General features: G+C 45.5%; 1 protein-coding gene across 3 annotated transcripts in view; it reads right to left on the bottom strand.

Moving 5' to 3' along the window:
* Nucleotides 1-1,238: 1,238 nt before the first annotated feature.
* CREB3L3 (cAMP responsive element binding protein 3 like 3) overlaps nt 1,239-25,523 on the bottom strand; it is a 45,670-nt gene continuing 21,385 nt past the window's right edge. For all 3 annotated transcript variants that reach the window (XM_085639527.1, XM_085639526.1, XM_085639528.1), the window contains exons 6-10: nt 25,408-25,514; nt 21,928-21,996; nt 20,906-20,990; nt 17,270-17,366; nt 1,239-5,164 (exon numbers count right to left, since the gene is read on the bottom strand). In XM_085639527.1, coding sequence (XP_085495653.1) covers nt 4,812-5,164; nt 17,270-17,366; nt 20,906-20,990; nt 21,928-21,996; nt 25,408-25,514 — 711 coding nt within the window. In that variant the 3' untranslated portion in view covers nt 1,239-4,811. The remainder of the gene's footprint in view (nt 5,165-17,269; nt 17,367-20,905; nt 20,991-21,927; nt 21,997-25,407; nt 25,515-25,523) is intronic.

Genomic DNA, 25,523 nt, shown 5'->3' on the forward strand with positions numbered 1-25,523 from the left:
ACTTTGTTTTTCAACCCCCTGTCAGAGTGCGAGAGAGAAAATGGCGGCCGCCGCTTCCTGGTTTTGACCGATTCGAATGTTTACTAAGATCTAACGGCCAATCAGAATCGCGCTCGCGCACGTCACCGTACGCGTACGGTAAGCGCACCGTAAGCTGGATCAGATATATATATTGATTTAAAGGCTATTTTCTCAGAATCTACTGAACAGATTTACACCAAACCTACAAAAGGCACTTCCTTGACCTGAGGACTACCTCTCTGCCAAATTTCATTAAATTCTGTTCAGCCGTTCGGGCTGTAGCTCTGTCTAAAGGTCCTATGGAAAAATGCATGGGAAAAACGCGTTTTGGGACCCCCTTTTATCTCAGCCCCCGCTTGACGAATCCCCCCGAGACTTTCAGGGTAGGAGCGGAGCTCAACGCCCCACCTATTTTGAAAATTTTGCGAGAATTCGTCGACCGGCGCCAAAGTTATTCAAAATAGAATGTTGCGGATTTCCTATGGTAAGAGGGTCCTAACTATAACTATCTACTGGCGACCGCCAGTAGATAATATATATATATATATATATTTTTTTTTTTGCGGCAGTGCAGAAATGCGGTCCAATTAGGAGACGCACTCTCACAGATAATGCAGATGTGGAGCCTCCCAAAATACTTGTACTCCCAACAAAATACCACTGTGCTCCAATAATTTGTGTGTTAATTTTAATTTTATTAGATATTAGGGGATAATGTGGCACAGATACCGACATGTTTCGACCTCCTAGGTCTTGATCAGTCTGACCAAGGCATAGGAGGTCGAAAAGCTTCTGTATCTTTGCTGCATTATTATGCCCTAATAAAATGAATACACACATTCCAGAAGAAAAAAGAAATATATATATATATATATATATATATATATTTATTATTTTTTTTTCATTCCCCGGCTAACACCAGACCTAAAAACACTAACTGATAGCTATTTTTTTAATATCCATGCAATAAAATAAACCACTTTATTTTTCTATCAATCTATTTTATAGCAATAACTGTGTATCTTAAAACGTTGTGATGATTAGACAGCAAAGCCAGAGTACGTGTTGTATAAATTGCTTACACCCATATAATATTACCCAGAAATTCATATTTGCATCTCATGCAAATCCGTCCACCCTGGCCAGATGGAGAATTGGTTTCAGACCCCATCCACCGGGTGTTCGTCCTCATTCCGTGCCAAATTAAATTACAATGCTTCAAACCATAAACTGCTTTATTTGGCAATAACAACTCACAGACAGAAAAATAAAAATAAATGTGCAAAGTGCATAGTCATTCATACAGTTTGAGCACAATGTATAAAACAGGGGAGGTGGATATGTCATTGTGGTCCCTATGCAAGTAAGAGCAGGAGGTTGCACCACAGGTATAGACGCGGACAGGGAAACGCAGGCTGGTCAGAAATACCATGTGGGCACCTCGACTCTCTATTCATTGGGTGTTAGTCCCTCACCGTTGAGTGCATGGTCGCTCTTGGTACGTTTCTAGGAGGGCCGGGTCCATGCCAGACTTTGAGGGTAATCACTGCTTTTGGAAATGAGTTCTATTTGCCTCCATTGTGCACATATATCTTCAGTGGTTGTCCAGAAACTCTGGCATGGCTGAGGCCCCACCTGGACCTACTTTGTACACCTCTGCTTTAAATGTGTCTCACACAAAGCAATCATTACTTTTATGTCAAAACATTCAATTTTGGCCTGAAGCCCTCAATCCTCATGCCTGTCAATACTGGCATAGTAACATTTCTAAATATGCCTCAACCTAGAGCCTTGTGTGGGGAGAGCCAGTGTAACAGTGGTGACTCTTACCTGGCTGCTTGGCAAACCCTGTGTTTTAGTCAGTCTGAACACACATCTCTTAGACGTAACACCTAACTTTTATTTTTGGTAGTTTTTCTAGCTTGTTATTTGTGTCTGTTATCAATCACTCCATATTAACATGCTGCAGGCTCCAGTTTTAAGTGATTTTAAAAACACACAAAAGCCCATCCTTGAGGCCAAAGGTGACATGATGTTACTTCCTGTGATGACATCAGGTCTCAAGAGGCATACACACTCAGTTCCTCTAACTCAGTGGTTTCTGTGATACAACACCAAACACAGACAACCAGGGTAACGAAAGATATTTAGAGCAAGCAGGAATATAGACAGAAGGAATGAAGGCATGGAACTGCACTGACCCTCATGGCACCAGAACTAAGAACCCGACGCCACCCGGGAATTAAGAGCCTTCTTGGCATGCAGAAGACAACTGAGGTACCGGATAAAGGAAGAACTTCTTTTATTAATCATAAAACTATTCCATCCAGATGCTGATGGATGAGGGAGCCCCTACTACACTCTGTAGAATGTATACAGCTGCACAGTATCGGATAAAACGAAGGGGGTGGAGCTCCGAGGGAAGGACATATGGGCACACTGCCCCTGCTATCTCATTGTAATTAGATGTGAGACTGGGATGTACAATTATGCCTATTACAAATGTGTTTAAAAAAAAATAACAAGGACAATGCTACACTAAGGCCACTCTAGGTTGCTGTCTTATCACACTTTAACAAGCGGCCACAAGAGGGCCTCCGGTTGTAACAAATGGAATCGAATTTGGACTTGTTGCTAGTTGTCATTTTACCTGGCGCTCAGAATATCTTTGCTGCTCGGCAGATAAACATTCTAGCACATTTTAAGAGATCTGACAGAATTGAAAAAAAGTTGATGATCTGCATTTTATTCTAGGATGACCCGTATTGCCAAGTTTTACTTGAATTAGATCATTGTACAATTTGCTTTATTTGTATTTTTCTTGCTCCACGTAGGTTTGCCATTCGACAGATGTTTTCCTAATGATATCATAGCTGTAGCCTCATCTCTTCCTCCACTCTATACACTGTAAATATCACCGTATCCAGCTATGGATTAACGCAGCGCCAGTGGCATAACACAGGCCACTGAGGCCCCCACAGTGTGGGTGGGCCCCCAAGCACCAGGGAGCCCCCTAAACACAGTACTCTGGCCGGAGAGCTCCTAATTGAGTCTGGAGCGGGCCTCTCCCTTTGCCTTGCAGGGAGGCTCCCTCATGTTTCGTTACGCCAGTGCGCAGTGCCTAGAAGAGTCTACAATTGCGGTCATCAGAGAAACCAGGCCCGATAAAAAGCCACAAAATAAAAAACGTATAAACAAACGAGAACTTCAAAATACATACTTTTCAAAAGACAGTTGAACTTGGCAACACATGTCATCAGTATTATACAACATATGCCCCACTGCCTGTCTGCTTTAAATCAATTGCGCAGCTGCAAGTTGTACAGTGCTGCCACCTGGTGGTATCGATGAGTATTGTGTGTGTGTGCCCAGATGCCTTCTGTTCTACAAAGGGATGTTGATGGCCAATCACTCATGAGTCCTCCCAGTAGCTCATGCTCTCCCTTGAGCTTGTAGTTGCTCTTCTACAGCAAAAATGCCAAGAAGTGGGTCCTGTGCTGCTGTGACAACACAAATCAAGGTGCATCTCACCAACAAGGGCCAAATGGGCTGGTATTGTCCTGTGGCTGCTTGTTTTGCCATCCAGATGGCGCCTGGCCTGGCAGTTTGAGCTGGACAGTTCCTATTGGAGCAGGACCAAGCCTGATTTGCATGACGGAGATTCTAGTCTGGAATGACACAGTGAGCAACACAGTGGACTGGAATGCAGCAGAGATAGATTAATTTGCTTTCTCCCTTTGTCACAGTTTTGCTATCTTTTTCTTGCTCCATCTTCCTCCATTTTCTTCCATTCTCTCTCTCTTGCTGTGGCTTAAAGTCAGATGACGACAAACTAGTCCGAATTCCCAAAATGACTACTGCGCCCTCCACTTGCAACCACCTTCACGGGTTGCGCAGCGGATTCCTGGTCGACCTGAGCTCCGCTGCTGCCAGTCCTAACTGTTCCATCTTCCTCACCTAGGGAGGTTCTGTCAGTGCTCATCGTTTCCGCCTTTCTTCACAAGCCTTCTCTGCGTATGATAGCCTGCAGAATGCTGAACTGGCCACTAGGGGGCGCGCTCTGGGCTGATGCGCACTAGTAGACGCAGCCAAGGATTCAATATGTCTCATCTACAGAACACCAGACATCTCCTTATCGCGGATGCTCCCGTTGGACGACGCAGGCTTAGATTCCCTCCGCGAGCTGCCTTAGACCGCCCATTCATTAGGAAATAACGTTTAATGGCAGAGTGTGCGTTGGAAGCTATGCGGATGGTTACTCCTTAAATTATACATCACCGTAAAAAAAGTGGTTCATCCAATCTCATCCCGAACCGGTTAGTGCCCCCTACAAAACGCCATCCTTGGCCACTGGTTCTGGGGATTGCTTTCCCTCTGCTGTCAAATAAGAGTTTCATTTTTCATACTTTGACAAAATGCTGAAAAACACTACCTTGTGGACTTTCTGTTATGTGTTTCCTCACTCCGAAATACCCTATACACATATCTAGCCTTGCCCTCTCACAGGAACCCTGTTAAAGTTGACACATGGGGGCACTCAAGCATCAGTGGACATTGCATGTGGCACCTGGTGTCAGCCATGCTCATCAGTTAACTTTGTGCCATGGAAGGCATAGCTACCTCCCACTTTAGATATGAGCAGGGGGGGTGCCCAGCTACCACAAAAAGCCAGGCCCGGACCCTCTGGACTTTGACTGCCAGTGGGGCAGGGCTCACAGGTCACACACAGAGCTGCAGCAAACATGTCCTCACACAGTCTCTCACACAGCAAATAAATGTGTCCCCTGAAGTCACTGTTCATCTGAGGACTCCAGTACTAGCTTGCTGGGGTCCTTCCATGTCACAGAGGCCACCGTGCGGCCAGCGATGGGGTCATCGTGGCTGAGCTCTTCCATGTCGGGGTGTCCTTTGGAACCCAATACTGCCTGAGTCAGGTTGATGTGAGTCTGGTCTTCCTCGTCTTCGTTGGACAGCGGGTGGCTGGAGAAGTACTTGCGGACCCCCTGTAGACTGCTATGCCAGGTTTCTCCAGCATATTCTGTCCACCGCTGCACCTGAGCTTCCTTCTGGACCTCATCTGTTTCAACTTCCGGGGCATGGAAGATCCGGGAGGCGGTGTCGTCATTGAGCGATCTGGAGAATACTACAGCAGAAGAGAAAGGGGCGTTAAATCTATAGCGCCAACTTTAGTGGTCTTCATCCAAGACCTTTAGGTCTACGCATGTGCTCAATATGAACCCAGAAAGCCTAGGCCGCACTAGGCTAGATGAGCACTAGTGCAAAACCCACATTATACTCTAGATGGCTCCTCACACAGCTGGGGTTCCCGCATGGCCAGTATTATATCGACATGGCCGGTATGTTTATCATGAGACAAGAAGAAACAAGCATTTGCAATGCAATAGGTCTCGCATTTACACGAGTATAAGCTATTGTTTTTTATAAATGACAATGCCTTTTATTTATGTTTTAAAAATTAATCAAAAATAAAAGGCATTGTTATTTGCAAAGTCAATAGCTCAAACTCGTGTAAATGCGAGACAGAGTACAGGTCTGCCAAACTCTAAATTAGTCCCAGAGGCCCACATTCTGCAAATCAGAACTGACCATTGCTCCTCATGAGACTAGTCCATCCCACAACGTGGTCACCCCACACATTCTCACCCTGTTGCCCACTGTTTTAGTTGAGAAATGTGAGCCCCCTTCCCGAATCTTACTGAGTAAACTACGCCTCTGGCTCCTTAACGTTTATATGAGCTCTCTGGCACCAGTGATTTGGGCTTCTGTCATACCATGACCACACTCAACTACCTAACCGGGAAGAACACTGCTAACCAACTTAAATCTTGGGGTTTCTGCCTTTAGCCACAGAAAAGAAAACCTGCAATCCATGCTCTAATCACCTCCAGACTTGACTACGCTAGCTCATTTGTACCTGGTTCTGCCTAAATAGGAAACTTCCGTTGGATCAAAACTCGGCGGCTAGGTTGCTTCTGAATCTACCTTTTATTGGTGCTAAATTATAGAACACACTGCTTCGAGAGGTTTGTGCTACTCAATTAGGACAGCTCACGAGTCTCAAATATGAACAATTAATTTTTTTATCAAATTTTGTCGTCTGTTTTTTTTTTAATCCCTTCTCCTAATACCCCAGATCTGGTAACCTGGGGTATCTAGCGCCTAGAAGCTCTTTTAGCTGACGTGACGCTCTATAAATGCACTTTATATTTACATGACATTAATTTTCTCGACCTCAGATGGTTGAGGAGCTCGGCACCAACAGAGGCCCATAGATGGTACGCGCACAATTCAGTGTTTTGCAGGAGGCACGTTATCCTTCTGACATATCAAACTAATGATTGAAAATGATTGAAAATGTAATCTTCGTATCACATCTGTACTGCAGGTGCGATTCCTCCCTATCATCTCACTTTAAAGGCAAATCCCTGCACCAGGAGAATTAACCCACCAAGCTATCTGCGTCGACGGCTGGATACTTTACAATGCATTGTTAAGGAAGTGACTTCCCCCTGGCTACGAAAGAGGAGGAGAAAGACGACAAGCTGGCGCAGCAATGCGTGAAAAAGTTTTCTCTTCAAGACAGGGTGGTGAAAGAGGGAGGGGTCAGGTGAGTCTCAGACAAAAGCCACAGTTCAGGAAAAAAGACCGATTGGCGGGCGGAGAGACGGGAGGACGAGAGAACAGGGGAGGCAAGAGTAACGGAGGGTATAGAAAGAGAGATAGAGAAGGGGGCAGAGAGAGTAGAGGCGCAAAGAAAAATAAACTGATGCGAAATTTATATTGAAAGAGAAAGTAGGGCAGAACAAGAAAAGGGCGCGGACGCAAAAAGTAAGGAGAAAAAGACGAAAATTACAACATGAAAAAGAAAGTAAGAAGATAGCAGGGGGAAGAAAGACGGTACCGAGAGAGGGAAAGAAAAAAGGTAGAGGGGGGAAGAGACAAACAGCCCAGCACTAGAGGAGAACCAATGGGAAAAGAGACTTTTGGAGGAAAGGCAAAAGACAGCAAGCAAGAAGGAAAAGGAACGAGGCAGCGGAGAAAAACAGTATGAATGAAGGAGAGAAGGGGGGCTTGTGCTGGCACACAAGAGCAGCGGACTGGGAGGGTAAGAGACACCTCCCATATCTTTCTCACTGACGTTTTGTGTAGCGCTGGCATGCCATCTTCTGAGCGCTAGTCATGAGACTGAACAGAACGCCTGGATTTCCTATCTCTGCGGTGGAGTAACTCGCCCAGGAGGTTTTATCGTTGCATTCGGATATTTTTAGTCTTGATTTTATCGTGCGCTAAATAGGATGTCCAGGGAAGTCCCAGAATGGAAAGCAAAAACACGGGTCCGATAAACTACTTACACAGGAATCTCATACTCTTGATTACACTGAGGGAGTTTTCCCGCACAGTGTCTGTAATTGCGGGGGGTTGATCAGCAGCCAAACTGGGAAGACACTCGCCCTTGCCTTCGAAGTTTCTGCATTTGAAAAGCAGCCAGCCACTGAGTAAGGCACCTGGATGCAGCTCCGCTTAAAATAACATGAAAAAAAATAAACAGAGCGCCGTGTCCCTGAAGTGGATGCCGCGCTCAACATAAATGTACAAGAAGCGCGAGCAACAAGCCTGGGAGATGTGTGTGCGCGCATGCGCCAAAAAAAACAAGCCCGGCGGAGCGTGGCGCGCGTGCGCTTGGGGGAGCGGACCCTTTGAAGTGTTCCCAAAAGGCGGATTGCATGGCGGCACGATGCTCGTGATTGTGCGCGTGCTAGCCATGCAATCCGCTTTTTGGGAGCACTTTTCAAACCCCTTTACAATAGTCTGGCTTTGCGATCGCTTACGCGATAGCAAGGTCGAGACCTAAAAATGGAAGAATTAGAAAAAAACCTGTATTTATTTCTTTCAAATAAAAACTCTTATCAGCAAGTAAAATTCACTCAAGTGTATTTTGGAGCTGTCCAAAGTATTTCCAAAAGATTATTATAGCAAACTAAGGTGGAAGTGTCATGTTTAAAAATAACAGAGATATAACAGGTTATTTATTACCCCTTCTAGTCTGGCTACATTCTCTCAAGAAAACACCAGTAAATGCTGGTCCTATGATTCTGCTACTAGTGATTTTATGCATGTGCTGTTTTGGTGCTCGCACGCTCTTTCCTTTTTGACAAAGGGTTTGGCATCAAATTAATAAAAAATGCATTTCTCCCGATCCCTTTAAAATTCTACATCTTTTTCTTGGTACCTTGAGTGGTGCTGATGATTCTCTTATTTTATCCAAAAACAAATTGTTTTAATTTATTACTTGCAATTGCTTTTCAACAAATGACTTTCAATTCGTACAAAACTTGGTGGTATTGTATTTATTCTCATCATAGATTGGGTAGGGCTTTTATGTCCACTAGCGGTAATGAGAATAACAATGAATTATTTTGGTTACCTCTTACCACCTTTTCAAATAATAGTAATTAAAAAAATAATAATAATGGATGAAATTTTTTCAGAGAACTTAAAACCACCATGAACATGCTGTTTACTCCATGCCATTGTTTTCCTTTGACATTTAGTTTCTTATTGTAATTGCTTTGAATGTATCTATTTTAATTTTTTAATAATAACTTAACAAGTATAGTTTACTATCTATTTACATGATTCAATGGCACTGAATCCTTAGGTCCCCCTCCCACTATATTTGTCGTTCGCTCTCCTTCCTGTTTTCTTTCCATTCTTAATATTTAAAATGTTTTTAAAAAGTGAGCTTTTTATGAATGTATGCATTATCAGTTAGTAGTATCTATTTGCTATTGTATAACTTGTTTTTCACTGTATTTTTGAAGTGTTTATTGTCATATAATGTTCTCTACTTTTACAGTGAAATGTTTGCCATACTCCTCTGTTCCTAATTGTAATAAAGCCTTTTTGAAACAAAATAATCTGAGAAGAGTTTTACACAACTACTTATTGAAGTACCTGCTACTAGCCCTGTACATGAAATTATGAAATATGAATAAATGCCAGGCTAGTAATTTTCTCTGATAAAGATGGCAAGCAGGGCTTAAGTTTAAGAAAGTGTAGGTCCCCACAGATACAGAGGCAGGCCTTTCATTCCCCCCTTTGTAACCAGTTGCTGCAGTACCACTACCTGCACAACAACCACAGATGATAGATGCCAACCTGTCCCCTCAGCATGCACATTTATGGAAGTGAGAAAACAGTCTTTCTTTTATTTTCACTTTAGTTTGTAGAAATAGAGGTAGGGCTGTCAATACACAGTATGATGAATAGGGTTTCTGGTTTAATGGTATTTATTTTTTGACATTTCCATCTGCATTTATCCATATTTATTTTTTGCTAATTTTATCTGTATTTATCCATATTTATTTTGGGTTTTGTGGATAAATGAAGCTGAAATTAGAATATTTCCACATTTATTCAATCGGTATTGCATGCCTACTAGCTCTCAATGTTGTAAACTCCCACAGAAGATAAATCAATGCACTTATAAGAAAATGTGCATATTTCAGTATAAACCTTGTGCATATCTACTGCTGTTAAAGCCTCTTTACTAAAATCCCTTTCTTTGTTAGCCCCATTACCTATCAATCCACACAGCTATTGGCCTGGCAGTCATGACAGACAGTATTTAGAATTACTCAAAAAGCAACTCAATTTCCATTTTATCCACATTTAAAAACAAATCCAGACAAGAGGATAAATCTTTTCTGTCTGTATTTATCTCTAAAAATTTGTAAAAACGGAAAACAGGGAGCCTTAATGATGTATGATCAATGTATTGACAATCTTTCTTCTGTTTCCATGACCACAGTGGAAATAAAAGATGGACTGATGATCTGCTGTCTCTTGTTGCTCTGTGGACCAGGAACAAGACAGTGTAGAAGGTGTCAAAGAGTCCCGGTCGCCTAAAATAGGAGCTGGTGGCAACCACCAGCATAAATTGAATACAGGTGGCCCCCTGACCTCAGACCACCCTTCCACTGACTCTCATTCAGCTGAGTGCCCACAAGCAAAGGTATCAGTTAGGCAGAGGCTTTATTCCACTCCAAGCGTCTTACCCGTCAACCTCTTGAATAAAAAATGTGGGTGAAGTCAGCCGTTTAAGAGGTGACAGGGGAATGAACACCAAAAAAGTGTGTGACTCCCGCTAAATGCAGGTGAGTTGACAGGTAAAGGACACCTTTTGTCATATATTATCATAGAAGAGGGTTTCTCAATACCATGTCAGGTCGAAAGCTGTGGTTGGTCGCCCCGCAAGGCCAGGTTAATTCATTAAAAGCTATGTCCAGCTTAATAAAAGATGAAATTGTAGTGTCTTGTTGCGATGACACTACTGAATTTGTTTCCTAATAAAACAGGGGCACATAAATGAAAGATGGACTAAATGATTTTGTAACGGAGCTGGACAGACCATGCTGGGGGAAAAGAAGGACTGGTGGTCCTACGTGCCCTTCTCACCCCCTCTTGTTCCCTTATCACAGGAAGACTGGGTGCCATATGCGGAAACATCGACCCCGACACACATTGAAGGTGCGGAGCCCTTTACCTGGGCCGACTTTACGACGGGAGAAACGCCCACAAGTGACGTCACGGAGCAGGGATCGTCAAAAGCCCACGAGACCTGGAAGTTTGCGGACGGCAATTCCCGGAGGAGCGGAGCAGGAGAGCAGAGCGTACGAGAGGAACTGAGTAGCGGACTGGACCGAAGACCCTGGACATCGGATGAGGAAGAACAAGGACGAGCCGGAGAGAGAGAGTACGGGCGGCGAGAAGGTCCGGGACCCCGCGAAGCGCCCCGCCACGTTCCCAGGGGAGGAGCGTGGCTAGGACAGGTACGGGACCGCGTAGCGGGCTGGATGGGAAGGAGGGAGAGTGCACCTCCTTAACTTGTGTTGTGCCCGATATTGTGCCTTACATCCCTGTTTTTGTTTTGGGTTTCTCCCGATCCTCATTTGTTTATAATCAATCCCTCACACGGTTTTTAACTCACTGACAGCACGCTGAGGGAACATGAGGGGAGGGCTGGGTCACGACTGCACAACTAGGGGAATCCTCACTCCCGGTCCCAGGGTCAGGAAGTGTTGGGCTGAAACCGTCCCACTGACGATACCTTGTCTTTCCTTCATTTTGGGGCCCGTCCACGTACCTCGGGAGACCTCCGAGCCAGAAGACCCGGGGAGCAAGACCCACCGAAGCAGACGACCCACAAGGCGGACGAAGTCCCTAGAGCCCTCACCACGGATAAAGCTGCATTTGCCCGTGAAAGACTAACGAGTAGACAAAAGAAACGCTATACCTCAATAAAACCCCGTTTAACAAGAACTGGTTCTCTGTCTGTCCCTGCGCCACCGTTACAAGTGGTGTCAGAAGTGGGATTATCATCCTACTCCGTCTGCAAAGAGATGGAGGCCCTCATCCAACATCTGATTCAGGGACAGGAAAAACTAGGATGGGCAGTCAAAAGACAAATGACCTCCGCCCAAGCCGACCGCGAGCAGTTTCAAAAGTCACTGACTGCCCACATCGAGTCCCTTCAAAAAAACCCGACGGAGGCCGTCTTTCCTATACCCTCCGAAAGAAGAGCTCACGTTCCACATCCCACAGGTATAGCACTGCAGAAATACATAACAGGAGAAGATCCCGACGCGTTTCTAACCAATTTTGAACGGGCGGCAAGAGCATGTGGCTGGCCTGAAAACAAATGGCCTTTTTTCTTGGCCCCGTTGTTAACCGGACAAGCCCAGTCTGCGTACCAAGTGGCCAATCCCGCGGGGACCACCCCCTATCCGCTCATTAAAGAAATCATATTGGAACATCTTGGACTCGATGCCGAGGCATACCGAGTAAGATTCCGGAAGGAGAGAGGAGTCACCGGGGAAAACCCAAAGGCTTTATACTTCCGTTTAAAAACGGCCGCCGACAAGTGGCTAAAACCGGACAGTAGCACCAAGGAAGAGATAATGTCACGAATTTATATGGAACAGTTTATGGAGGCTCTGCCCTATGGGTCACAGCGTTGGTTAAAGCAACACTCAAACCTCTCCGTTGCACAGACTATAGAGATGGCCACCAACTTTGCTAGAGCCCAACCTCGCTACGGAATAGGGGAGCCTGAGAAAACCCCCTCAAAGGGGATCACCGTGGTCCGACCGGAGAAGAAAGTGAAAGGGCCACCCGAGATCTTGCGTCCCAAGCCTGGACGAGCGGACCTCCCTTCCCTGAGGGGGCCGCAATGTTATGACTGTGGGGAATGGGGACACATCGTCCGCCTCTGTCCACGGAAAAGAACGGAGGAGCCAATGGACGTAGGATATCTCCCTTCGGCTGTCATGTATTCGGCGGAACTGGGCACCTCATACTATGTACGTGTACAGATGAATGGCAAAATGGTAAAAGCCCTGTTAGATTCAGGTTGCAGGCAATCTGTAGTGAAGAAATCCCTAGTCTGTCCCCAACAGTACCTCCCCAGACAAGTAGTTCACATCCGGTGTATCCACGGGGACGTGAAACCATACCCTCTGGCCCGTGTACAGATAACCCCTCCCAACCAGGAGACTCACATAGTAAGAGTGGGGGTGGTAGACACCCTACCCGAGGAAGTGATTCTAGGGGTTGACAATCCCGATTTTTTTAATCCCTGTTCAGGAAGGAGTTAAAGGTGGGTGATCAGCATTCTCTCCGCCCTACCCCGGCCCTCGTCAGTCACGACCCATGGATTACTGATCGGAGCTTCAGATTTGCCCAGGCCAATGACCGCACTTTATTTAATGCCTGGGAAGCCGCTCACCAGAACCCGACGCCTGTAGGTGAGAGGTACCGCCGGTTTCTGATAAAAAACGACCAACTATACAGAGAGTGAAAAAAGGGGATGGCGCCACAGCTAGTAGTAACCCAGCCCTTCAGGGACCAAGTCCTATTTTTCGCACACACTCACTTAACCGCGGAGCATGCAGGCAAAGAGAAAACCGGTGAGGGCATTCTACGGTATTTTTATTGGCCAGGAATATATATGGATATTGAAAAGTATTGCCGATCCTGTGAGACTTGCCAAAAGAAGAGTGCCTATAAACCCCCAGCGGCCCCCCTCAACCCGATGCCGATAACAGGAGTCCCCTTCGAGAGAGTGGGCATGGACCTTATCGGGCCCTTGCCTCGAACCCAAAAGGGACACATACATGCCCTCGTGGTTGTGGACTACGCCACCCGATTCGTGGAAGCCTACCCTCTCAAAACTCCCACCACCAAGAATCTGGCAGAGAAAATGATTGAACTATTCTCACGAGTCGGGTTTCCCAAGGAGGTGGTAACCGATCAGGGGACTCCCTTCACTTCCCGGTTAATGAGAGAAGTGTGTTGCACTTTAGACATCCACCAACTACATACATCCGTGTACCACCCACAGACGGACGGTCTCGTGGAACGCTACAACCGCACATTGAAGAACACATTAAAGAAAATGCTTACTGTAGAAGAACGAGAGTGGGACCGGTTACTTCCACTGGCGTTGTACGTTCTACGGGCTCAAGTCCAGAGCAGCCTGGGCTGTTCAGCCTTTGAGTTACTGTATGGGAGATAACCGAGGTCATTGTTGGAAATGACCAAGGACGCGTGGGAAACAGAAGAAAGACAGGACCACTGCTCCCTGCTGGAGTATACCCAATGGCTGAAGTCGAAGATAGGCAAGCTACGAGACTTAGCACATACCAATTTGGAAAGAAGCCAAGACAAACAGAAGAAATACTACGATAAAGGGAAGAAACTCCGAAGGTTACAGGTCGGCGACTGGGCCCTCGTTCTTCTTCCTTCCTCTTCCAGTAAGTTTAAAAGTGAGTGGCAAGGCCCGTATCAGGTGAGGGAGACCCTAGGCGATACCACCTATAGGATCCAGCTCTCCCCATCCAAACTACAGAGCTATCACATTAACATACTAAAGAAATGGTTTGGACCCCCGCCAAAAGGGGCCCACTTTTTGGTACCCACCGGTAATCAACCACTCTCCACGATAGGAGAATTGTGCATCAATACAGAGCTCCCAGAGGCCCAAAGAACAGAATTAACGGATACCCTGACGCCCTTCGCGGAAATTTTCTCAGGCATACCAGGAAGAACTCATCTCGTTGAGCATGGAATAGAGACAGTGCCGGGCAAATTGGTCCGGCAAAAAGCCTACCGGATACCCGCCGCCAGGAGGGAAGCGATCAAAAGAGAAGTCGAGGAGATGTTGACATTGGGAGTGATACGCCCCTCCACAAGCGAATGGAGGTCCCCCATCGTTATGATACCAAAGCCGGATGGGTCGACCCGCTTCTATATGGATTTTAAGGCCCTTAATGAGATTTCTACCTTTGACGCGTATCCCATACCAAGGGTCGACGAGCTAATCGAAAAAATAGGGGATGCAGCCTACATTACTACGTTCGATTTAACGAAAGGCTATTGGCAGGTGCCCCTGAGAGAAACGGACCGCAAAAAGACAGCTTTTGCTACCGAACAGGGCTTGTTTGAATTTACAGTTTTGCCCTTCGGACTCCACGGGGCCCCGGCTACGTTTCAACGACTAATGAACTCCATCCTACAGGCCTTTCCCACCTTTAGCTCGGCTTATCTAGACGACATCGTGGTCTATAGTCGAACCTGGGCTGACCACCTCCGCCATCTAACCATCATCCTCAACGCCCTAAAAAAGGCCGGACTGCATATAAATGCGAAGAAATCAAAGGCCGCCTGTCAGCGGGTCAAATACCTGGGTTATGTGTTGGGAGATGGGGTCATTGCTCCCCAGACCGAAAAAATCAAGGCGATAGTCGCAACCCCTTTTCCAACCACAAAAAAAGAGTTGCAGGGTTTTTTAGGACTAATCGGGTATTACAGACGGTTCATTCCTAACTTTGCTGAGACCGCCACCCCCTTAACAGACCTACTGAAACGTGAGAGTTCCCCTCGGTCCTTCCAGTCCCCCACCACGGAAGCAGTCCAATCCTTCCACAAACTAAAAACCGCGATTACGACACAACCAGTGTTGATTTCCCCGACTTTGACAAACCCTTTTTGGTCGCCACTGACGCCTCCGAGACAAGGATAGGCGCTGTATTATCGCAAATAGGGGCAGACGGGCAGGAACATCCCATCCTGTATGTAAGCCGCAAATTATTCCCCAGAGAGGTCAAGTATCCAACGATCGAGAGGGAATGGCTTGCCCTGAAATGGGCAATCGAAAAGTTAAGGTACTACCTGGAGGGCAAGCCATTCATTCTATACACGGACCATGCACCCCTCAAGTGGATGCATAAACAAAAGAGCCAGAATCCGCGAGTGTTGCGGTGGTTCCTGTCTTTGCAACCGTTCTCGTTCGAAGTGCGGCACAGAAAGGGGAAAGACAATGGCAATGCTGACTTTCTCTCCCGGTCCGTTCATCTCCCCGAACGGGAGAAGCCAGGGGGGGGGGGTGTGTAACGGAGCTGGACAGACCATGCTGGGGGAAAAGAAGGACTGGTGGTCCTACGTGCCCTTCTCACCCCCTCTTGTTCCCTTATCACAGGAAGACTGGGTGCCATATGCGGAAACATCGACCCCGACACACATTGAAAGTGCGGAGCCCTTTAACTGGGCCGACTTTACGGCGGGAGAAACGCCCACAAGTGACGTCACGGAGCAGGGATCGTCAAAAGCCCACGAGACCTGGAAGTTTGCGGACGGCGATTCCCGGAGGAGCGGAGCAGGAGAGCAGAGCGGATGCGAGGAACTGAGCAGCGGACTGGACCGAAGACCCTGGACATCGGACGAGGAAGAACAAGGACGAGCCGGAGAGAGAGAGTACAGACGGCGAGGAGGTCCGGGACCCCGCGAAGCGCCCCGCCACGTTCCCAGGGGAGGAGCGTGGCTAGGACAGGTACGGGACCGCGTAGCGGGCTGGATGGGAAGGAGGGAGAGTGCACCTCCTTAACCTGTGTTGCGCCCGATATTGTGCCTTACGTCCCTGTTTTTATTTTGGGTTTCTCCCGATCCTCATTTGTTTATAATCAATCCCTCACACGGTTTTGAACTCACTGACAGCACGCTGAGGGAATAGGAGGGGAGGGCTGGGTCACGACTGCACAACTAGGGGAATCCTCACTCCCGGTCCCAGGGTCAGGAAGTGTTGGGCTGAAAGCGTCCCACTGACGATACCTTGTCTTTCCTTCATTTTGGGGCCCGTCCACGTACCTCGGGAGACATCCGAGCCAGAAGACCCGGGGAGCAAGACCCACCGAAGCAGACGACCCACAAGGCGGACGAATTCCCTAGAGCCCTCACCACGGATAAAGCCGCATTTGCCCGTGAAAGACTAACGAGTAGACAAAAGAAACGCTATACCTCAATAAAACCCCGTTTAACAAGAACTGGTTCTCTGTCTGTCCCTGCGCCACCGTTACAGATTTATTTCAGGAGTAACCCTTCCCTGGCATAATATTTACAATGACTGTTACACAATTGATGGGTGGCACGGTTTCTACTATTTTCAAACACAATAACCGCGTCCTTTCTTTTCCAGTGCTCTTGATGAGACCAACATGTTTCCAATGGGCACCTAATTGCCTCTGTAAGGCTCATAAGTGTGTTTGCCAATACAGACCAATACTGCTATCCTGTCCGTAAAACATAGAGCTTTTTGATAGCATTATTAAAAATACACCTTGAAATGAACCATTTGGAGCAATTTGTAAATAAAATAGGTCACAAGCGGTACCCGACTCACTCAATATTATAAGCAGTTGTTTGGGGCTCTAAGAATTAGGTTAAATTATGTTCATTTTCAACCTGATTGCGCAACACACAAAACACCAAAGTGACGAATAACCCATTCAGAGAACGCCCATGAATGGATGACTGCTGAACAACTGCATTGACCTAAAAATCAATCGATCAGTGATCAATGACAGACTTAATTCTACAGAACAATCAAAGACTTTACACTAAGGACCAATCAATCAAACTGGCACTTACAAAAATAGGACACTTATCTCTGCAGCCAATGGGTAGAACAGGCTGGCCAATAGGAGGCTTGGCACCAGTAGCAGACCAATAAGAAACTTTTTACACAGTCCAAAACCAAGAAACTCTTCTTAAGAGAGAGCAAAGAAATACTTGATACTAAACACACGAGATTTGTCTCTGGAGACTTTCCAATCTTATACCTAAGTCTGTCCACCCAACAGTGAGTCTACTGTGCTAACAAGGACAGACTTACCTCTCACTGGCAGAAAGTCGCCATCCCCGGCAGCTTTACTCTTAGCGAAAGGGCTGATGGTCGGAAATATGATCAAACCAAAGGAGAGAAGCAACACCTGAAACCAAAATAAATCGAATGATGAACAAGAAAACACCGAAAGAAAGAAGATGAAGCGCATAAAGAGAGAAAGTGATTGAAAAATAGAGAATGGGGAGGGAGTGGAAGTGAGATGAAGAGAGAGGTGGAGACAGTCAAAGAGGGAGATAAAGAGATATAGAGGGGCAGGGTACAGGCCTAGAGAGGAGGTAATTAATACATTGATGGAAGAAGGGTTTAAGAGAGAATGTGTATGTTTGGGTGAGAGAGAAAAAAGGAGAGAGAAAATAGAGAAAAACGTTGTTCAGAGAGAGCATGAGAGAGTGAAGGTGAGAGATTGTGAGAAAAAGAGAGAGAAGATGCAAGAAATGAAGTGATGTATTAGGGAAGCGAGACGAAGAGAATGAGGGAGGGAGAACACTGAGAAAGATGAAAACAAAAATAGTGTGAGTTGGTTAGAGAGGTGATAGAGAGAGAAAAATAGTTAAGAGATGGCAAGAAAGTGAGACAGACAAAAACAAGGACACAGAACGATGAAGAGAGAAAGAGTGTGTGTGTGTGTGTGTGTGAGAGAGAGAGAGAGAGAGAGAGAGAGAGAGAGAGAGAGAGAGAGAGAGAGAGAGAGAGAGAGAGAGAGAGAGAGAGAGAGAGAGAGAGAGAAGAGAGAGAGAGACCTGGTTATCTCTGCAGGGTCACCCCCAAAGTGTTTGCCTTTACCCTCCACTTTTTGCTAAATTTGTTTTTATTGGCCTTAGAACTCTGCACACTTTACCTCTACTAACTAGTGCTAAAGTGATTGTGCTCTCTCCTTAAAATATGGTGGAATTGGCTTATACCCAATTGGCATATTAAATTTAATTTTAATTTAATTTACTTGCATGTCCCTGGTAGAGTGGTACCACGTGTGCCCAGGGCCTGCAAATTAAATTAACTAGTGGTCCTGCAGCACTGTTTATGCCACACATTTAAGTAGCCCTTCTATACATGTCTCAGGCCTGCCATTCTAGCCTGTATGTACAGTTTTTAATTGCCATTTCGACCTGGAATAATAAACCTTTTGCCAGGCCCAAACATTCCTTTTTAATACATATAAGTCACCCCTGAGGCAGGTCCTGAACAGCCCAGAGGGCATGGTGCAGTGTATTTAAAATGTAGGACATATACTTTAAAGTTTTACATATCCCTGTACTCCTAAACTCACTTTTCACTGTTGCAAGGCCTACCTCTCCCATAGAATAACATTTGAGTTGCCTTATTACATTTAAAATGCTTGCAGCTTTAAAATGGCATATCTCTGATTTTATTGATTGGATTTTTGTTTTTTTGGTTCTAAAGTATTTATGACATTTTACAATTTTTTTTGCCCGAACTGCTGAACTGAATTACACCAAATTTGGCAAAAAGGTAGTTATTGGTTCAGAAAGCACTCCCTTTGTTAAATGGTGTTAATCTGTTCAGTAGTTGCTGAGAAATTAAAAAATAAAAATATTGATATCTGAGCACCGAGGAGGGTTCGCGAACCCTCCCGAGTACGAGCTTTACTCTGGTGGCTGCCAACACTCCAAACCAGAATGTGTTGGCAGCCATCTTGTGACTCGGTAACCGAGTCACAAGAAAAAGGTAAAGAAAAAGGTAAAAAAACAAGAAAAGGGGGCAGAGTAGAAACACCCTGACCCCCTAGGCCTGCTCAGGGGTTCCCACAAGGACCCCCAGGCCCAAAAATGCATTTTTTTCAATATAATTTCGGCCTAACTCGCGCTGGGTGCGCGAATCGGGTTGAAATTATTATTTTTAAAAAAAGCGTGGTCTCCTGCGCTTCGTTTGTTAAAAAGCCCCCAGGGTGGTCAATTCTAAATTAAGGTTTTAATTAAATAAGGGCTTTAATTAATTAAGGGCGGGGATGCCTCACGGGCCCCCCCAAGCCCCGGGGACCACCACCTCCCCGGGGCTATAACCAATAAATAGTGTGCCCCGGGGACCACTACCTACCCGGGGCACTAAATATTCAAATGCAGGGGTCCATTATGGACCACCGACCCCTGGGCCTTTACAAATGATGGGAGGGTGGCCACACGGCCCCCCTCCAGGAGCCCTTGATGGCCCTGGGGACCGCCACCACCAGGGCCGGCTCTTGCAATGTCCCGAGATGCCCACCCCCGGGACATTGCTGTTTGCTATGGCAGGGCGGGAGCATGGCTCCGCCCTGTCATAGCAAACTCTGCTTTGGTTTTTGGACGCGAGAGCAGGAAACCTGCTATCGCTTCCAAAAACCATATCAGCAGCTCCCCTTGTGCAAAAGCAATGCCGGCTTCCGCAGGAGGCGGGGAGCCGGCAGGTACCGTGGGGGCATTGGGGCTCCCCCCACAGTCCCCAACGGTGAGGCCAGGCCCCTGGGAATGGGGTCCCCGGGGCCATAATTGGCCTGAGGAGGGGGGCCACGCAGCCCCCCTCCCAAAAATACCATGAAAAAAGAAGGCTGGTCAGGCCCCGGGGATGGGGTCACCAAGGCCACCAGTGGCCCAGGGAAGGGGGGCCGCACGGCCCCCCTCCCATAAAATAAAAAATTTAAGAAAAAGAAACCTGCAACTCGCTCGAGGCCCCGCCCCCTTCCTGCATGACTTTGCAAACGCGCCCCTTGGCGCGTTCTAAGTTGGAGAATTAAGCCCCCTTGAATACTGAGGGTCCCTGGGGCCAACTAGCCCACCAGGTACCTCCCGTGCATATGATAGTGCTGTATTGATGAGTGACTGCATGTATGAGTTACTGTATGGGTGAATGAGTGGATGTGTGTGTAGACCTAGGTATATAGTAATTGGTATTGGTGTGTCTATGGATTCCAAAATGGTAGTCTGTATTTTAGAGTGGGTGTATTAAAGGTTATATTAGGGTATGAGGAGGTGCATCAGATTATCATGTGGATGATGTCATCAGTGATGTCATTTGAGATGTCATCAGTGATGTCACTGGCCACGTCATGAATGAGGTAATATGTGACGTCATCAGCAGTGCATTGCGGGGACGCGAGTTATAGGTAGCTGAACTAACTATAACGGCCGAATTTCTCTGATTTTGTATGAGTGAAATGTCCAACTAACTATAACGTCCCTTAAACCTGTGTTTTTTTCAGTGAATTGCTAAGGTTTTTTAAATGCTAATTTCTAACTATAATGTCCCTGAAACCTATGGTTTTTTCAGTGAATATATATATACATATAAATCAGACTTTATGGGATTAGGAAAGAGAGACAAAGGGAACAGAATAAGAGAAATGGAAAAACAGGTAAAGGAGAGCAATGCTTTAGGAAGAATCCAGAAGTGACACAGACCGGAGAGAGAGGGAGAGGAAATAACCTGGAGATCGACCAGGAACAGAAGGTCGGCCGAGGCAGAGACAGTTTGCAGAGGCAGTCACTGAAAGAGCAGAAGGTGGGCAGAAGCAGACAGAGGCAAAAGAAGTTGGCAGAGAGAGTGAAAGGTGGGCAGAAGCAGGCAGAGACAGTGGAAGGTGGGCAGAAGCAGGCAGAGGCATCAGAAGGTAGGCAGAGCCTGAACACTCACCGCGATGCACGTGCTAGTCTGGGCCACTTTGTTAGCGGAATAGCCAATGAGGGCCTGAAGCTTCCGCAGCTGCTCCATCAAAGACCTGTAAGGGGATCCAACACATGTGACAAACCAGAGACTTTCAATCCCATCTTGACCCTTCCCATCACACCTTCAATAACAAAGCTGGGTGTTTGTAACTTGAGCTGACTCACCATCCCCTTCCACCCGTCACAAACTGGGAATTATAGCCCCAGCTTGATTTTTTTCCACCTACCCCATGCCTGCATTGTCAACCAAGTATCACTCTTCCCGATCTTAACTTTCCCAAGAACTTTATATCACATTCATATATCAGGGCACTTTAACCCAACCTGGTGCTGCCCCCCCCCCCCCCATTCACAATCCACATTACAAACCAATTATGTGTTAGGGAGTTTTAACCCCACCCAACACCCTGTTCTCAAATAAGGGCTTAACAAACAAAACTCAACCACCTTACATGTGTTAACCACAAGAGCAGAATGCATGGGTGCCAAGGTAGACACGGTGACCAGGTCATGCTCTGACCTAGCACCTGTAGTACAGAAGCATACCGTGGACGTATCTGTGACATAACGTACCATAATAAATACTGCATAATATAACATCCCCAAAATGCAGGTATTCAAGATTTGAACTGCCTCTGTGAGCTTTTTTGCAACATTTACAAACACTGTACTTTGTGAAAGTTGTTAGGTTTTGTCAACTTTTGAAAAACCAAAGGGAAGACACAAATTCAATCAAAAACAAGAAGTTTTATTTTAATGTAAAACTTACTACTACAGGATTTTTTCACTGATTCTTCAAGAAAAACCTCACAACATTCACCTGGTCTCATGCACAGAACCTTTGTAACTTCACACACCCTTCTCAACACACAATGCTGCAGTCTCCAACTGTTATTCAGAGAAGAAGACCCCTGTCTGTAGTATTAACACCCAGGCCTTGTGTCTCACATCTTTCCTTCCTCTCATACAAACATAAGCCAGGGATCTTACGTGTTCTGCTTCTCCAAATGCAACACCTTTCTGTGCAGCTCCTGGTTCTGTGACGAACAAGTTGACATCCTGAAGAAGGACAGAAGAGGATCAATGTGCCGCCACAAAAATACATCCTCAACATTGTTTTATATTTTTTGATAACAAGTCATGTAAGAAAAGGAGGACGGACACAGCACTGTTAGTCCACTAAAAATTCACAGCTAGCAAAAGACAAGCATCATCATAAACACTAGGCGCAAAAAGGCATAGACTTCGGATAGGAGAACACTACTACCATAAGATATTGAGTTGGTTTTTGCATCTGGTTCACAGTTTTCGTCTTGGTAATGGGGCATACTTAGTGGAAGCAGTCTTTGAGATGCATACAGAAACAATGAAAATTGACTCTGTTCCTAAATAAATAAGCATTTTGTTTAAAGGGGAAATTTATAGGAACTATCTTATTTTCTATGTATTAATTTATAAGGCAGTAATATCATGAACAAGACCACTAAGCATAGAAATCCTGGTGCTTGCGAGAGTACTTATTGGTTGCTAGGATTCAAAAGCTTATCGAAATCTCCTAGTTGCCCAGGGAGGTAGTTCTACTATTTGGCAGCCAAACGGTAAAATTAATTACTAGTAATACAAGACAGTCTTTTTTAGTGCCTCCACCAGAGTTTTTCAACTGAAAAACAGAGATCTGGGGAAATATTTGTTTTAAAGTGTAGGATGGATTGTAGTTTCAGGGTGCACAAAACGGGGAGAGTTTAGAAAAGATAGGGGGTACAACATGAACAGATAGGAGTGCAACATGAACATATTTACAGAAAGTGTAAAATAAGTTCCTGGCAGGGAAAGAGTCTTACAATAGTAGGAAAGATAGTAGTAATGAAGCATTCATATTCTTAACAAAGGGCAGTGGAGATGGAAAAACTACAGGGGGCATAATTATATTGGATAGAAAGTTTAGAACAGTTAGGGACATATAGAAAGAAAGTATATCTGGACACCTGAACATAAAAATACACCTGGAAACACATTCCCAGCAAAATGTAGGACATAGCGGAGTGATGCCTAGAAACATATTCAAAAGAAGAGTAGGGCAGAAAGATAGATTATATTGGGCATAGTCTAAAAAAGTTCAGAACATATTGGAGAACCTCTGGGAACATACATTGTGAAGGAAGCCAGGAACAAATAGATGTACCGCAAGTGAAATATGCAAAAGTGTAATTCAGGGCTTGCAGCTGAACACAGATAAGAAGGAAGTACTGATCTTTGGCAACCGCAGCAACACATGGAATGACTCTTGGTGGCCATCAGACCCAGGATCCACACCCACTCACTTCGACCACGCCAGAAACCTCAGAATCATCATTGACAAAAAGCCCACCATAAAATCACATATCAACCCTGTCTCCTCTGTCTGTTTCCTCACTCTGTGCATGCTATGTAAGATCTTTAAGTGGCTAACCCTACACACGAGACGCACTGTAACACAGGCCCTCATCACCAGCCGACTGGACTACGTCAACGCCCTCTATGGAGGAATCACCACGCACCTCCTACAGAGACTTCAGACTATACAGAACATTGCAGCCAGACTCATCCTCGGCCTTTTCCAACGAACCCACTTCACACCCCACCTCATGCAACTTCATTGACTCCCCGTACAAAAGAGATGCCAATTTAAGCTGCTGACCCAAGCACACAAGGCTGTACACAAATAAGGACCCACATACATTAACTACCACCTGTACTTCCATGAACCATCGAGAAGACTACGCTCCACCTCCCTTTCACTTGCCCATACTCCCTGCATCTACCGAGGAAGAAGTGGAGGACGCGCCTTCTTCCACATGGCTGCAAAGACCTTGAACAGACTCCCCAGGCAAATCCAGACCATCACCTCACTTACGGAATTCCGAATTGCCCTCAAGACCAGGCTGTTCGAATAAGCCTCCGGACCTGAAAGCGCCTAGATACCCTATCGGGAGATTAGTTGACCTTTAAAAATCCTGATTGATTGAATAGGTGAAACAGAGAGCATTATCGAGAGCCCTGGTCAGTTGGAATGTGAGTATTCCTGTGATCTTTTGCTGTTCTTCTTGCTATACTGAATAAACACTAGCGGGACTTTAGTCTTTTCGACATGTTGTATTTTATTTTAAACACATTGTAGGGCACAAAGGCATACCTCGGGGGACATGACTCACTAAATGTGTAGTGCAGTAGAACATACTGAAAAGAAAGCAGATACGAGCAATATAGTACAACATAGTGGAAGGAAAGACTAAGGCCCTTACCATTACAAAAGTAGGAGAAAGTAAAATGACAGTGTAGAGCAGACAGGAGTATGTAGTAAAGGGGTGAATCAGAAAAGAAGGTGTTAGTTGCATCGTTATTTTATTTTTATTTTGTTTGTATCCTCATTGTAAGTACTAGTGGTAGTAGCAATAGTTGCATTAACTGGAGTAGTATTATTAATAGTTGTTATAGTAGTGTTGGTAATTGTAGTGTAAGGACTTGTAAGAGTAGTACAACAACAGCAGCAATACAGGAAGTATTTGTAGCAGTAGTAGGGGCATTAGTAATAGAAGCCATGAATGTATTAGGACCCCCTAGTATTGTTTATAGCAGTAATGTGCCCATTTGATAGTAGTACTAGAGATAGCAGTAATCGTTGGAGTAGCAGGAGTGTCAGTATAAGGTGGTAGGAGTGGTATTAGTAATAATAGTGTAAGAAATGGTTGTAGTAATAGCAGCAACAGCAGTCGAATAAGTAGTATTAGGAGCAGAAACGTAATAGAACAACAGCAGAAGTAGTGTCAGTGGTTACAGCACAAGCAGAGCTCAAAGAGCAGCAGCACTGGTAGCAGCATTGGTAATAGAAGCCATGGGTGTATTAGTACTACCAGTACCATTGGCAGTAGTAATGCACTCATGTTAGTAGCGAGCAGCAGCAATAGCTAAATTTGCCATATCAGGAATACTCATATTAGTAGCTTAACTTGTTAAAGTACTATTAGTAATAATAATGCATGAGCTCGTAGTAGAAGTAGTAGTAGCAAAAGAAGTAGCTGTGTACCAGAAGAAGTTGTACTGGTAGTAGCTGCAAAAGAAGTAATCACAGTGGCAACAGCTGGAGTATTATTACTAATAGAATGAATGGAGGATTTACTGCCACTAGTACCATTAGTAGTAGTAATGTACTTGTGTTAAAAGTAATATCGGGTGTAGTAGTAGTAATGTCATCACAAATCAGAGCAATCTTTAGTAAATTAAGCATGCATGGCGAAGAAAGGGTGCAAATTTGAAAGAAAGCCATAGTAAATGCCTCATAAGAAAGGACAACGTTTATGTCAGGAAACAACACACACAGTCATTGAGAAGACACGAGTCAGGGAAAGAGGCGCGCAGATGTTAGACAGAGGCTATCCCCGTAGAGGGTCGGTTCTACTACTGGTCCTGCAGAGGGAACCCCTGAGAACTTACCGACTCTCCAAGCCGTCGATGTACTCCTTCTTCTTCTTGCGGCTTTCCTGCGCTGACTGCTTATTCCGGATCTTTCTGCGGATCTTCTTCAGGATTCGCTCCTCGTACTGTTAAAC

Source organism: Triturus cristatus, chromosome 12 (genome assembly GCF_964204655.1).
Source record: "Triturus cristatus chromosome 12, aTriCri1.1, whole genome shotgun sequence".
In the NCBI taxonomy this organism is placed as follows: Eukaryota; Metazoa; Chordata; class Amphibia; order Caudata; family Salamandridae; genus Triturus; species Triturus cristatus.